This window comes from Convolutriloba macropyga, chromosome 10 (genome assembly GCF_964194025.1).
Source record: "Convolutriloba macropyga chromosome 10, txConMacr16.3, whole genome shotgun sequence".
NCBI lineage: Eukaryota > Metazoa > Xenacoelomorpha > Acoela > Convolutidae > Convolutriloba > Convolutriloba macropyga.
The window spans coordinates 52,640,737-52,656,975 of record NC_134477.1 but is presented as its reverse complement, the minus strand read 5'-3'; the positions used below and the strand labels follow the sequence as shown (position 1 = coordinate 52,656,975).

Sequence of the window (16,239 nt, the reverse complement as noted above, 5' to 3'; positions counted from 1 at the left end):
TAGCTGAGTGGCTACGACTTGCTACGCAAATTAATTGCTTCAAGTACCCACGCGGATGTTCAAATCGCATATAAAGAAAACCTTGTTGGCGGGAGTTGAGCTGAACATACTTTTCTTCATGCAATAAATTTTACTCAAAGATGGAGACTAGCCAGTATAAATTGGGACATGAACAGAGTACTGGCCATCCAGAAAAACAAATTGTCTCTAGACTGATTCAGCGCTGAATTGCTCTGCCACCAACCTCCAGTCAGGTCAAATATTATTGAAATTTAGCTGAACACCTTGCTCAGATATATATGAGTTTTAGTAACTTCAGATGTGGAGATAAACACCCGTACCAAACTCCAAGTGTAAATCAGTACTTGGCAATTTTAAATGCAAGTCTCCAATGTAATATAAATTGCTCGCTTTGTCGCTTGACATTTGCTTCTTTCAAGCGTATATTAACGGCGCAAATGAAAAAATCTGGCAACAGTTATGGTGGCGAAGAAAGGACAAACGTCTAGGGAACTGGAGATCTTGGGTTCGATCTCTATACAGAACTTGATTTTTGCACTTGGCCCAAGTTTGACCTTTGTAAAATTAGACTGAACGCAAGTCTGACTAGTCAAAAAAGTGACAAGAATCAGTCTATGATTCAGTAATGACGAGGAATTGCATTTGTACTGGCACAGTACTGAAACGCACTGGGAGTTAGGTACGGGCAGGAATTTGGAATGCGTGTGTTTGTGTTTGTGTGACTGTATCTATGTCGTGTTTGTTTGATCCTTCTTTATATTATCCAACTGTATCTACAGCTTGTAAGACGGAGGTGGTTGCCTTTGTAAGTTTCGCGGTTCTGCAAAATCTCCGTATTGTGCTGTTTGTTCACTTTCTCCCACAATTTCTGACAAAGCAATTTCTGTCTGAACACGTGGTCGATCTACCCCCATGTTGCGGGGATAATTTTGGGCACACTGTTCTGCATCGTTTCCTACGATCCTTTTCACATGCGAAAAAATGACCAGGCTCATGAAGAATCCAGGGAACACAAGTGCTGCCCAGGTGAAGTAGAAGCCATAATAGAAGGTAAAATTCCACAAGTGTTCCATGTCTTTATATCCTGCAGTCATTAGAATGCAAGCAAGAAATCGAAGTACACCTTAACACGAACTTTTGGTCAGTGTTGCCCGATCAGGTCTTTTCCACCACGCATCAACCCCAATCTCATTTTTGTTTTATTTATAATGTTAGTAGCCAGTAACAAAGTCACAATTTTGAGCCTCCAGGATGAATTGGGTGACCCAAAGCAGGCAAGGTCGGGATGGACATGGGTCGCGGAGAGGGGGGAGTACTTGGGTACTATGCGTCAGACCTATTAGAGCCAGACTCAGAATATTTCCTAACAGACCGACTCGATCCAAAGGTGGTCGTGGGCCAGACCGACGTAAACATCTAGAAGCATCCTAAAACATAACCCGGCAGATTGCCGGAAAATAGCCTCCGTTGATTCGCATATCCAAGATTGGGATTGATAAAAAACTAGACAAAAAAAATCATTTTTTTACAAACAATTTTAAGGTGCGAACCTATTTTGATGTCATTTTGGAGCTGAACGTACTCCTGTTTCGTAGTAAGACCACACAACGAAATGCAAATAAAGTTCTGTACATGCTTAAGCGAAATGTTGCAACTAAAGTAAACACGTTTGTGAAATTGGGATTATATAAGTCCTTAATTCTGCCGGTATTGCTGTATGGTTTCACGTGCTTGACTGCAGGAAGAACTGAAATTCAAATTCTGGAAAAGTTTAAAAAAAGGTAGTCAAATGGATAACGGAAATAAAGATACAGGATACAAAAGTCAGCTTCGACTATTAAACATATTGCCATTACCAATGTTTATCCAACTTAACGATCTATTGCTGGTTTCAAAAGCTTTGAATGAAGAGAATAGCGGCATCGAGCTACCTGAAGTACATACGAAAGAAACAAGGAACAACGAAATTTTCAAAATGACGAAAACTCGAACAGAGAAAGCGCGCAGCGAATTCACCTTTAAAACCTGTCGAATTGCAAGCCGCCTAGAAAATTTAATAAACTTAAGGGAACCATCTGGACTGAAAAACCGAATATTACGTACAATGTGGAATTTTTTCGAGAAGAAATTTTCTGAGCGAAATATTTGCACTTGGCAATTGTTCTGCGATTGTCAAAACTGTAGAAACTATCGGACCTTATTTTAATTTGATGACTGGGACTTTAGACCCTTCAGCACAGCTGTAAATCCCCAACAACAACAACAACAACAACAACAACAACAACAACAACAACAACAACAACAACAACAACAACAACAACAACAACAACAACAACACATGGGCTAGTATCAATACCAATAAGCATTAGAGATGGCAACCAAGAACAAAATTTGAGTAACGGGCATCTAAAATTGGGCTTCATAGGTTTAAACCGTCTCCATTTCTGATTTCGTTTTTAATACTGACTCTGTTCAATTTGAATTGCTTTGCTGAGCAAATGCTAACAAACTAGACTGAGTGGAAAAACTTGCAAGACCGCGATATATGCAGTCCGTCTTATGCAGGGTAGTCTAGTCTGATAAAAGACAAATCGAAGGCAAGAATATATGCCTAAGACCTGTCGAGTGCTATAAGTCTCAATTTTAAGTTGGGGGCTGAAAGAGTTAAATTACAAAAGAATAATATGAAAGTACAGCTTACTAATTACAGTTGCATTGTAGTATAATCGGGATGAGCTGGGTGACGATCGTTACCAACCTTCTTGTGTGTTGGTGAATAGCTAAATCAATTAAAAAACTTCGAAAAAATTACTGAAAGAATTGTTGTCTATTGTATAAGTTGTGTACTGTTTAAACAGTATATATTTGAAGATTCTAGTTTCTGTTAAAGAAAAAGAACCGTTTTCTGCGGTTATAGGTGTGTTCAAAATAAATCTCATCCTGCTTCTTTTCCTTAATATTTTCGATGAAGCATTGGGCCGATAGGGGGCGGAAAACCAGGTTCACGTCCATAGTGAAAAGATTTCATAATTGTCCTATTGGCCGAGAAATTGAGAGAATTAATTCTGCTCATCTCATGAAATTATTATATTTTTCCTATAGAAAATCTTTAAAAAGCGGAAGCAAATGAGCCTATTTCATCCTTGCGTAGGCGCCTGATGTCTTCCGTTCCGCTAGATTAGTGGGAGGGTTTTGTGGGGGAACTATTGCCATCCCGTGATCCACTTGCATCGCTCTTAGCAATTTCCCTGAGTTTCAAATGTCACCCAATAAGCAGCGAAATTGAGCAGTATTATCGGCGCCTATTTAAATTTATTTCAAGTTCCAATTTGAATTTGGTCCTGGATAATCCAGGCCTAAAATTGAGGCGCGTTAGTAATTAGAAACTAAAAGCTCAGATGTTAATATAATGTTAGCCTAAGCGCGCGTTAATTTGTTTGGCGGTTGTTAAAAGTACTGGTAGTTAAAGCGTTAAATTATAAATTATTCGGTGGATATGCCGGATTAATTATCGGCTCTTAATTTAGTGGTTCTAATACTACAGCTCACCCCGATTTTTAACAAGATAAAAAAAATGAATAAAAAAGAAACATGCTGCATCGTAAATAATTTTTTTTACTCGAGAACGTTTTGGAAAATTTTATTAAAGTTGTATTAAGTAATGAGTTTTTGAAGATTTCAGACCGCATGTATGCTGAGTGGAGTAGTGGTGGAAGAAACTGGTATGAAATGTAGATGGTTTATGTTACATTGATGATCATATAAAAAAATCACAAAAGGCGACAAGTCTGTTGGTATAAAGGCTAGATCTAGTTTCTCTTCAGAGGAAGAACTCGGATAGTAGTATCACTGGATTCTGGATTGGTCATTTCCGTCGTCCATGATATCGAAAACTTCAACTATTTCGTTTTCTTCGTGATCTTTTTCTATGATTGATATTTTCTTTATTATCTTTTGTTTTCGGTTCTTCTTCTTATGTTTATCTAATTGAGCGGATAATTGTTTGACTTGCTCAATTAGTTTTTTTTTCTCCGCTCGAAGTTTCTGGTTGGCTGATGTAGCTTCCAAATGTTTAAGTGCATTGGCTTGATTGAGTGTTTTGAGGTTACTTTACTCAGTCTTCTCAAGCTGTTTTGAGATTACGTACTGGCGTCTCCAGTAATCGTCGGTAGTTTCTTTTTCTTGCTGGTCCAATTTCACTCTAAGTTTTTCCAATTTATTGTTATTTCTTGTAACACTGTTTCCTTAATGATTAGTTCTTGACGGAACTTGGAATTTTCGGAAATCAGAGATTCTTTCGATGTTTCTCCTGTATGGTCAGATGGCGTCGGAAAGGCAGTTATTGCGGAGTAGGGAACGTTTACATATACATCCAGCTGATTTTTTCTAACCGAATAGGTTTTTTGTTAATCACTCCTTTTCTTAATTCTCCATACTTTGAGGTTGTCATGGAGTGAGAAGTCTGGTATGATGGGTAATTCACTACTTTTTGCAAAGAATTCTTCATCTGCGGCAGTATTTTGAATTTTGACCTCACCTGCAATTCTGAAGCTGTTGAATTCTGTTTTCAGTGCATATCTCATATTTGTCACAAATCTTGGTTTCTCAGGGCTGAATTCGTTCTCCCTGCTTTTCTGAACCACCAAGCATTTTTTTGTGTCTTTTCTTTCCTCATCGGTCATGAGGTCGTTTATATTACTTAATTCTCTTATTTTATCAGCATGGCGTGACTGGTTCGCAAGTTCGTAAGTTCGTTCGCGGCTTACTTGCCAGTTGTTTTGGGGATCATATTCCTTACTGTCTGGTAAAACATTCGATGCGCTCTGTGGTTTGAATGGGGGCTTCGAAAATACTTGAGGCTTAGGTAAACTGCTTCGTGTTTGTGAATGTTGGCAGTTTAGATGTCATTGGTTGTTGTCGTTGATTGCATATTTGTGCTTGCGACACAAAAATGCTTTTTACTGAGGACTTGATTGTCATGTTGTTTCCCTGGTAGTTGATCTTGAATATGTTTTGGTTTGGTTAGCCTGTGTCATTAGTATCACACATTATGGCGTTGTATATAAGATCGCAATTATCTTGCAAATTGATTAAAAAAAAGTAATGCGATAAAAAATTGATAGCTCATTTGTTTTTGATATTTTTTGTAAGGTTTCAATTTTAGGTTCGTTTGTCTCTTTTCTGAATTAGGTGATTAGAAAATCGTTTTTCTTTGCTAACTGCAATTTTTCAGAGGTTTTTATGTTTTTACTATGATTTTGTGTGTGGCTCAGCCCTCACCACGGATAAAGATAGAAAATTTGAAAATCATAAGGTACAAAAAACTAAATGTACATAGAATGAGCTTAGGTGCCCAATTTTTATTTGTTTTAAGATTTTCCAACTGATGTATCCTAGTAAAACTGACAATATGTTTCTCTTTATGAACCGAATGGTCAATATCTGATAGATACTCATTTTTAGGTACTGAGCAACTTGATTTTGCAAACTGGGCATTTTTTAAACACGTTGATGCAACTCCTGCAGAATGTTTTGTCTTCATGACATTGGAGGTGTGTATTTTTTGTTATCGCTATTTGCTTCCTTGTTCTTCTGCATGAATAACAAATGAAGTAATATGTGATTGTGAACGCCAAACAACTTGGTCTGAAACAAACTTGGCATTTTGGATTTGGATAGTTTTTATAGAGAGCGTCTTTGCATGGGATGCATATGTAGTGCGGGTCCTCATTAAACTTTTCAAATGTTTCGCAATTTTGAGAGCAACTAGGAAAAATAATTTTTGCTTTATGGGTAAGCCAACGTGGTATTTGGAAGGATGAAGGGGATATTCCCATTTTTGAGACGGGGGATTTTTCGAAAATTTTGCAAGTTTTGATTAAAGGGGGGAGTCAATAAAAAAAATTATATTTATGTCAGGCGGGCAGCCCTGACACACGTACGTCTTTCTCCGCTGCCCGGAGGTGTGAACTTGGGGAGTGTGTCACATTATGAACTGCTGCCACGACCCGTGCAGCTGGGGAGACAAACTTGCTGAGCTGGAGAAAGAAAATTTTTGGTTATTTCAATTATCGTGTTAGTGTTCCGCCGTAGATATAAGCCCATCAGATTAATTTTATTTCCTCTTCAAGGAAGGAAAAAAAGGATTTGAAATATAGTGCATAAGATGAGGATGGTTATGGAAATAGCCATGAAAGAGCTGATTGAATGGATGAAATTTTGGATAGCCATTCTATATGGGAAGTTTGTATCTTTTAGATGTTTAATGTTTTAGCGCATATTGTACAGGCTGGGTAATCATTAGCACAACTTTTGCAGTAGTTAACTGGACTATGTGTTGAAAAAGGAAGGATTTTTGCAATAGAGTACTGTAATTTTATTGCTTTGCAGGATTCACACTGGAACCATAGGAAGATTGAAAAAATGATGTTGAATTTTGTACATTTTGCGCACATATCATATCCCATATCTGTAATTACATGTTTGTAACATATTAAACACGCTACGTGTAATTGTTCGTCTTTATCTTCTGCATGTAATTTTTTGAATACAGTTACTTTTTCATGACAATACAAACACTGAAGTGGTCCTTTTATGGTTTTTGGTTTACTTGTTTTGAAAATTTGAGTACCCATGTTTAAAAAAATTGTAAGAATTTTGTATTACCAGGTTAGTGCTCGTCGTGCTTGCGGGAAATGTGGAGCTTGACTCGCTATGAGGAGGAGCAGAAGGGTAAAAGGGATACTAATGCCGACAAGGAAGAAAATTAAAGGACCACTGTAGCAAGGTGAAGTTATTAAAAAAATCTCAATGAGGAATTTTTGCAAAGTTCTAGGAAGCAATTTAACGAAATTAGTTCGAAAAAAGGTAATGTGAAAAAAAATTAAATGTATTATGGTTTAACCTTAGTTTAGATATTGGTAAAGCTGCTATTACTAGGGATTGTTTGGGTCAATTGCTTCCATGCACAAGGGGAATTTGGTAGCGTTATATGGCAGACAGTCCCAACATATAAGTTTTATTGAGTGCACGTATGCGAAATGGCTATGGGCCATTTTATGCTTTTTTATTTGTTGGTAACTATCGCATTGGAGATGGTGGCAATTACTCAAAGTATAATTGGGGGTGACACAATGGGGCAACTTGGATTATTGCAAAGTTAAATAACTGATCTCTACAGGGGAGACAAGCGAATTGAGGAGTCCGGTTTTTGAGGATTTTTTGTGTAATTTTTTGAAAGTTCTGCAGGATAAGTAGCAAATAGGGCATTCAACTTTGGTGGTTGTGTCAATGAGGGGTGGTTGGAAGGTGATGAATATATTACCCATTCAGAGCGTCTAAATAGAAAAGATGTGTTATCTAACAATAATCTAGTTGTGTAGGTAGTGGTGTCTGTAAATCAAGTAATTTGAAGAAAAATTCCCAATGAGAGTGATCTTGTTTTATTGTCATATTTTCGTATTGTTTGGTCTTAGTGTGACAAAAATGGACTTCTTTGCTTGGTATGAGCCCAAAATTGATTACTGGGAAACTTTTCTGGATTAACGTAATTTTTACAAAGTTTTTGTTTATGTAAAGAAACATTTTGTTAAAGGGGCTTTCGTCTTTTTGAGGTAGGAAAGAATTTTTTTAGAAGAAAAAGGGAAAAACTGTTGTTCTATTGGACTATGCTTTGTGTTGTTGTTTGGGATTCAGAGATCTCAAAAAAAATTTGAAATCGACATCTGAGGGGTAAACACGGAAGCTGCCGGTTACACCGTTCCGCAAATAGAAGAAAAGAATCCTTTTGCAAGAAGCTAAATATCCGTCTTGTTGTTGTTGAAACCAGCGTTGAACATTTATTATTTTAACCTTTTTACTATTAGCAAAATACGGTTGCATAATTATTTTCGAAAGTATACTTTTTTACAGTATGTTGTTCAGCTGGATGGTAATCTCTTCAAAGTCAGTAATCGCAAAGAAGAACACTCAATATTTCATTCCCATCGTGACCTGAATTGAATACGCCCTACCATCTTCCCAATCTGAGAGGTGAGTGATGATACATGGCTTAATTTTCCAGTTGGGGTGGTTGTGAAAGAACTTTTCAACGATGTTATATCTACCAAGCGTTCGTTGAAGTGAAACAGCATCATAGTAGATCTAAATCAATCGGAATAGGGTTTTTTAAATCTAAATTGTTACATAAGTCAGAGAAAAATGTCCAATAAGTGGAAGCTGTTGATAATGTAAGGGAATAATCAGTCCAGGTTTCAAGGTACTCAAAATGTATGCCTAGTAACGGAGTACTTTGATCGCTCTCGGTTGTTTTAAAATTTTTTTCAAAAAACTGGATTTGTATCAAATTTTTTTTGTATTTTTAATCGATTTTAGAACAAATAAATTGGTTGGGGCAATGTGAAGGTGCTATTAGTTTTGGTTGCTAAGAAGAAAAGAAAATCCAGGAAATTGGGGTTATTGATGAGTACAGCTAACGTTTTATATATAATGCTGTTAGGCAGTGTAACGAATTGTGTTACCATATGAGTGGAGACGTGTTGTACAGCCAATAATAGAGGCTCTTGGTTGTTAATTTTCACGGATAAATTCCTGTCTGTTAGATGGATCATTTGTGAGATGTTAAATCTGTTGGTAGTTATGTTATATAGCGCTAGATAGGCAAAGTACTTCCAATATGGACACAGAGGGGTTATTGATACACTGCAAGTATCCCAATTATCCCAAAACTCAAAGTCGCAAAGTCTAAAATCAATAAAGGAGTAATAATATTTTGTTCTTGTATAAAAGTTCTTCTTATTTGGTAAATTGACACTAAACAATCTTTGAAAAGAAAGTACTTAACAAGTTTAATACAGATTAATTGATCGTAAAAATTCTGTTTTGGGTAAGTTTTAACAATTTCAAAACTATGCTATGTTTACAAAGCTTATGTTTTCATCAATTAGTGATCGTAATAACCGATAATAAATAAAAAAAAACTACAGGGTAGACTTAACTCAAGTACGTTGGTATAATGAAAAGAAGCAACTCTTATTAAAACATTTTTGTCCTTGCAATAAATACTAGCTGCCAATAATTGTCCAGTATATAATCCAAATCGAATGAAGAGTGCGTTTGGTTGGTTGGTGAAATTTCTGTGCATGCTCAGGTGTCAATTTTTCATGCCAGAAATGAAATAATTTTACATTTTTGTTTAAGTTTTATGGGGGAAAAACTTGGATTTTTGAAGTGGAATTTTGGTTCAAATTTGGGTATAAATTATCTTCCTTCATTATCTCCTCTTCTGAGGGGTTTTCTATTCAATCGTGTTGTTTTTCACTTGTACTATATGTATGGTACTGATCTTGAATTGCATGAAGAGCAAGTGGAGCACTAGGTCTATTTTCATTTGATAAAAAAAAACAGGAGTAAAAAAAGATAGAATGAATAAGTTGTATATTGCTCCTAACATTACTTTCCAAAATCCTAAAGTTTTGTATGAGATACTGTGAAGTTCAAATCGAATTATTGCAACCACGATGTCAGTGATGAATTTTAAGCAAAGAAAGCATGCAAAATACAGTCCGATTTTTTCAAGGTAATAAGTTATGGTGCCCAAATTGAGCTTGAAAGTGCGATTTGAGAAAAATTGTGGCAATAACAATGAATCGAGGTAGATTTGTTGATTTATTCTCCTTGCGGAAGCAAAAACATCGTTTTGTGTATGATCAGTTTGTCTACCCATCAAAACGTCTCTGGAAATTTTTCTTAGGACGGCTTTTGATGCGTCGGAATGCAAGATATTGTCCCAAAAGGCTTTTTAGTTGATTTAGTTTCTAAATACCGGCTCGTTGCGATTCATATCCGGTAAATTTTGGTGTAGAACCTACAAATTTTGGTGCAAATATTCTTGGCGTTTGTAAAGGAACAGGTGCTGGCCTTAAAAGGTATCATGAATTATCATCATCAGTATCAAGTTGGAAAGCATTTTTGTAACCTCCAACACATTTTACTTCGTTAGCAGCAGGATAGGTTTGTCGGGTAACTGGGTCAACAAACATGGTCCTGTCTTTATAATGGATAGGAATCCTATCATAGCACTGAGGAAGAACTTTAAGTGTTGAATTTCGTTTCGGGCACTGGTATAACCAACCTATGCTACCATCGGTGTCAAAACATTGAGCGGTTGCCGGTGAGCATGAATCCAGCCAAACGGTTATTTTGAGTGGCTAACATAATTATCATTTGTTTTTGGGTGCGATCAAGTTGGCGTTGATTCATGGCCATACTTTTCCATGCGTGTTTTATTTGCAGGTAATTATGATAAAGTATGTAATCCATTTTTACCGCGAGATTAAGATTGTAATCCAGTTTATCTTCCTACGTGTTTTCCAGGGTGGAAACCATTATAGGAGGCTGAATAGTCTTAATCAGCAGACGGCACTCTATTTAATCCATTTACACTTAAGCTATTGTCAGGTTCAACACGAAGTTTATGAAAGAATTGCTGTAACGCTTTTTTATTTGGTACGCCAGTCTTCTTCATGTTAAATCCGCCAGTACACGGAATATACAATGAATCTAAAATGGTTCTATAAAGGAATTCAGGTTTTCCGCAAACCTTTTCTTTTTCGTCAACTATTCTAATTTTGATATCCACTTCAGCAGGAAAGTACGTTCCTGGGACTTCATATGGTGTCTCGGGTTTTTCATCACCCACTATGAAATACTGTACGTTACCAGGTTTCTTTTCATGTTTTAGCGTTTTAGTATTTTGTTAAAGTCTTTTGGTAACTATACAATTTTCCGGTGCCTCCCTTATATATGCAAATGGGTCGCGTGATGTTGAAGAACAACCCTTTTCTGATAGTGCAAAAGGAAGTTCATGTCCTTGACTGTTATAAATGGGTCTATCCTTTATATCAATATCCAATATACCTTGCTGCATCAAAATCTCAAGGGAATAATGTTTTGTCCACAATCATCACACAATGTTGGGTAATCTTTATTAAATTTTGTTTCTCTGTTGTGGTAAGACACCTTACTTACTCTGTATTTTATATCAACATCTATTTTGTCACAATATACTGTAACTTTTAATTTTCCTGTTTTGTTAGCTTGTAAACATTGATCTGGAGATACAATGAGATCATAAGTAATGACTGGAGCATTGTGTACTATTGATGAATGTGACAACATACCTTAATTGTAACGTAAGACCATTGCTTTAGCGCTACACATTGTGCTTTTACAAAAGTTCGATAAAATCTTTGATAAAGTGTAACCGGAGTATCTACCATTTGAAATGTTTCGGGTGTGATCTTACAAGACGCTACTTTACTTAAGGCATATATTTTGTTTTTACCAATTTGAGAGCAATCGTAATGAATAACTCTTAATTTATTGGAAACGTCATTTAGATCGTCGGAAGAAATAGGACTGGTTTTAATGTGAGTAAGAAAAATAATAAGGTAAAAAATGATAACAACGAGAAAAATCATATTCAAATTGCAATGACGAGGATTTCTGTTCATCCTGTATTTGTCAGCTACCTAGCCAGGAGGGAATTTTTAAGTTTGGTTAGTGATAGGTACGTCCAGTCACACTGTCTGGGTTTATTGGTAACTAAAAGGAAGTTAAATAATTCCAGCCTGATAGCGGGAGGAGGCTTTTTTTGAACGTTTAGAAGACCTAGTGTTTGTGTTAGTATTGCTTTCTGTCGCAGTATGCTGCGGATTTTGGATATTAATTGGTGGAAGTCTTCGTATAGGACTTAAATTACGGTAGTTAAATTGTCTAGATAAACTCTGAGGTACGGGGGTGGAAGCACAATAAGGGACTTCACTAATGTTTCCATTGCTTTCGTGATTCGAGTTAGAGCCAGTCGGAGTACCTCCTGTAAACCCAGAATCGGCTTTTGGTGGAGTTTTATCTAAATATATTTTATTTACAGGAAATTCAAATTTTTTTTGGTAAATTCTCTACCGGAAACTACTCAGTATTGCACGGATTTTGAAAAGAATGCTTGGTTAAAGGAGCGTTTAGTTTGTTTATTTGACTGGTCATTAGGTTTTTGTAGAAGATTTCTGAGTTATTGCTATCGATTCCTTAGTCTAAAGTACGTTTTGGTATCGTTTCCTCGGCAGGGTAATATTCAACTATATGATTTCGGTGTGCTATTTTTTTCAAAGAATCATTACTATCTAAAATTACTTCATAATTTACATTAGTGATTTTATTCGTTACTGTGTATGGTCCAGATCTTAGTTCCTGTAACTTTTTTGATTTGCCTTATTCAATTTGGTGCTTCTCCATCAAAACTTTTCAACCAATTTCTAGAGGTTTACCCAATTTATGCTTGTTTCGGTATCTATGAGCTCGAATATTGTTCTCGACACTTATGTTGTAGGCGTTGTTATAAATTTGTTTGAGCCGACTTTCACGTTGTAAAAGAGAATTGTTGATAGTGAGTTTTAGTAATTTATCAATCTCTTTGATTTTTGAAGTTTGAAGGGTATGTCTGTGCAACGGAAGATCTTTGCACAACCCTGAATTATATGTCAGTTTGGAATCTTTTAATAGTCCTAGTTATAGAGAAAACGGGATTTACGGTTTTTGTTCGAAGACAATCTCATATGAGAAGCACCAGTGCTGGCGTTATGTTCGTCCCATCTACCTTGGGCTTCATCTAGGAATATTCGAAAAACTGCAATTAAATGTTTATTTTGTACCTCAACTTTTCCATTGGTCCATGGAGAAAAACTGTTCTCGGAGCGTGAGTGATATCAAATTCGTGGAAAAAAAACTAGTAAAGTTAGGACTAGTTTTTGGGGTATCCCAAAGGATAGTATAAATTTTTTCAAAAGCGTGAATAGTGTCAACAGCATTGGTTGAGTGTACAGGATAAACCTGAACAAATCGAGAAAAAAAATCCATCAATAATCCTTAAGCAGTGGTGTTTTCCATTTGACGGGGGATCGAGTGGTCCTTTGTGATCAATGTGGACCGTATGAAATGGAAAGGGCACTGTGTCAGTCCATTATTCCAATGGTGCTTCCTAAAGACTTCTCTTTTTATGTTTATTTCTCTGACAGTCTAAACAATCTGCGATTAAGTTTTCTATTCGCTTATACAGACCGGGCCAATAGAAAACTTGTTTAATGTTATCAAGGGTTTTGTCAATCCCAACTTGTCCTGATATTTCACAATGTGCTAACAATAAAAACCTTAAAGAACAGAGATAAAGGAACGCAAATCTTTAGAATTTCAATGTCAGTGTCATCTGAAGACTCGTTCATGCATAATAGATATCCTACAAAACACAATTTTTCAAACTTGTTGATGTAAGACGTTATATCTTTTGATTTATAGTATTCAATGTTTTCCTCCTTTTTATTGTTTCCGGATCTCATTTGTCGAATTTATTGTAGTACAGCATCTTTTAATTGTTCTTGACATAGCAATTCTGTGTTTAAATCTACTTCGCAAGCAAAGGACGTAAGTTTTTAAATGAGTTCTTTTCCATCTTCTACTTTTGATGGGTCAGGGGATTTTTTTGCAATTTCTGAATTATCAGAGATAGTATTTTTTGCTAGGAAGAATTCTTCATACTCGATAGCTGAATCTGTTTCAACTTCCTGAAGATCCTCACTTTGTTCTTAGTATCTTTCATTTTGAGAGGAAGGATTTTCATCGAATAATTCAAATTTTCATCGAATAATTTTCGAATCTCAGTATAATGATCAGAGCTATCAGATTCAACCTCTTCATACACAGGTGTTATTTGGTTTTTAAGGTGGCTTCTATAATGGTTGATAGATGAGCCATAGGCAAAGTTTTCCAAGACGTTATTTATTGAACAAAAACTGTTTTGGTAGGGGTAGTATCGTTGTCCATCCATTTTGTCGTTTTTAAAAATGTATTTATCAATTCCCGTCTTGCTTTGCTTAAGGATTGGGAAAAAATCATCTGCTGGGCCTTTTTCATTATCACGCAGAATGAAGTATATTTCTTGATTACCGTTTTGATCGTAGAAGCTAATATCTTTTGGCGTTTTTTGTGTTTTAGTTGATATCTATCAAGGTTTTTGGTTTTGACATTACGGCCTAATATATCTGGGAAAGCTAAGTTCTTTCCTTCGATCCAGATAATTTTCAAATTTTGAAACTGAGATATTAATAGTTGGTATCGGAAAAATCTGTGTGAGAGTTTTCCTCGCCTGCCCCATAATTACATTAATGGCTCATGGTCAGTATAAACGTATACAGGATGGGGGAAACCAATCAACTAATGTTCATAAGTTTGTAATGCTGATGTTACACCACAAAGTTCGCGTGCTGTTTTGCTCATTTTTTGTTCTTCTTTGGTGTAGAGTCTGGAATTGAATGACACTATTCGTTTTCCTTCGGGAAACTCTTGAACTAGAATTGAGCCTACATCTATTGAGGAGGCGTCCACATGCACATGAAAGGGGTATTTTATGTATGGCTAGTATGGCATCCTCGCAAATTCTATTTTTGATCTCGTTAAATAGTTTTTCACTGGTGTCCAAGCAAATTTAGTTTTGGATTTTGTTAGGTCGTAGAACAGTTTGCCATCCACATGTAAATTTTTAATATACATGCTGTAAAATCCTAGACATCCTAAAACTCTCATGATATCACGCTTGTTTTCTGGTGACTTCAATGCTTTAAGATCTGCAACTCGTTTTCTTACTGGTTTTTTTCCGTCTTTACCTACTACATTTCCAAGAAATTGTACTTTTCTTAGAAAAAAATTTGTTTTCTCAGGTTGTGCTTTTAACGCTTGCTTGTTTGTTCCTAATTAGTGGTGCAAAATGAATAGTCATAATTCGACAAAAGATGTTAGGGAGTCCACATAGACCGTAGAATCCACGTTCAAATGTGTACTGCTTTGGTCCAATTACAATGCTTACAAGTTGTTTTGTTTCCTCTGTAAGGGTTACTTGATTGTAGGCTGAACAAAGATCACTCGTAGGAAAGTAGTTTTCTTTTAATCTAGTTAGCAAAGTCCCAATGGGTTCAAGAGGCCAGGAATATCTACTTGAATCGGTAATTGAATTTAAATATCTAGTAACAATTACCAATTTAACAGTTTTCCCCTTGGGTAGGATGATAATTGGATTAATTCTAATCCTATTTCTTTATCATTACCCATTTCTCGAAATATACCTGATTTACACAATTGTTCAAGTGAGATTTCTAATTTTTCTTGGTAATGCAGAGGTACCTTAGAGGGCCTTTGTTTAGCTAGGGTTGAATTTGGTTAAAGCTTGACAAGGAGCTTTAGTATAATTTTTCCTACATCGTACTTGTGGTGTGAGTATACGTCTTCGTTTTTGGTTAGAGTTTTTATTTACTGAAGTAACTTTTCATTTCTGATGTCCGTTTCGCTGAAATCAAACTTTTTAAGAAGTTTTTGATCGTCTTTACTAAATCCTTTAAATTGATCTTTTGGTAAATCTATTGGACGTAAACTTTCGTCAGTTTTTACGAATTGTGGTTTGAGAGCCTTTAGATTGTTGCTGAAATCTGTTTCTAGTTCGTACTGATGAGTAAAATCCTGCTGACGTTTTCGTTTTTCAGTTTTCTTTAGTTTTTCTTTACTTTTTGTTATTTCAGTGCGATCGAGTTTTGATGTCACCTGTGAACTTTGTTTTCTTTACATGAAAGATCTTATCCCAGTTTGTATCACTATTCATTAAATGATTTACGAAAGCTATGCTATCAACGACCGAAAATTCGGGTTCGTGTTTTAGTTCGATGTCTCCTATAGTGTGACCAATTGGACCCTTATCATCAGTAACCTTAAAGTTTTGTGGTTTATTTAGCATGATTGGAAGTTCCTTTTCTTTTCTGAAACACTGAACATTGAAAGTGTATATACCTTTGTTCTGAAGTTCGTCTCCTATTAAAAAGGTTTTTTTTTGAAAGATTTCGTTTGGGGATCTTATGGATATAACTCACGTTGATTTCAGTGCTAATGGTAATGGTTTCTCAAGAACGGATAGCTTTTACGAACTAACATACGGATAGCTTTTTTTGGGTATCGAGTATAATTGAAACTCCGCAAAAATTTGTAAGATCAATTTTATGTGAAGAAATATCAATTCAACGAACGCTGTTCTCAATGAAATCCACTCCCAGTAAATTGGATTTACATCTATCTTTTGTTCATACCCAAGTGGTAACGTTTACTTGGTAGCTGCCTGCAATATCG

The 16,239-nt window shown here is 35.9% G+C and overlaps 1 protein-coding gene across 2 annotated transcripts in view; it reads right to left on the bottom strand.

Annotated features, from left to right (window-relative positions):
- Window positions 1–613: 613 nt before the first annotated feature.
- LOC142348687 (uncharacterized) overlaps window positions 614–16,239 on the bottom strand; it is a 40,688-nt gene continuing 25,062 nt past the window's right edge. Inside the window, exon 4 of one of the 2 annotated variants that reach the window (XM_075400134.1) lies at window positions 614–1,105. In XM_075400134.1, coding sequence (XP_075256249.1) covers window positions 795–1,105 — 311 coding nt within the window. In that variant the 3' untranslated portion in view covers window positions 614–794. Of the gene's footprint in view, window positions 1,145–16,239 lie in introns of both variants that reach the window. The other variant, XM_075400132.1, reaches the window with a different exon arrangement.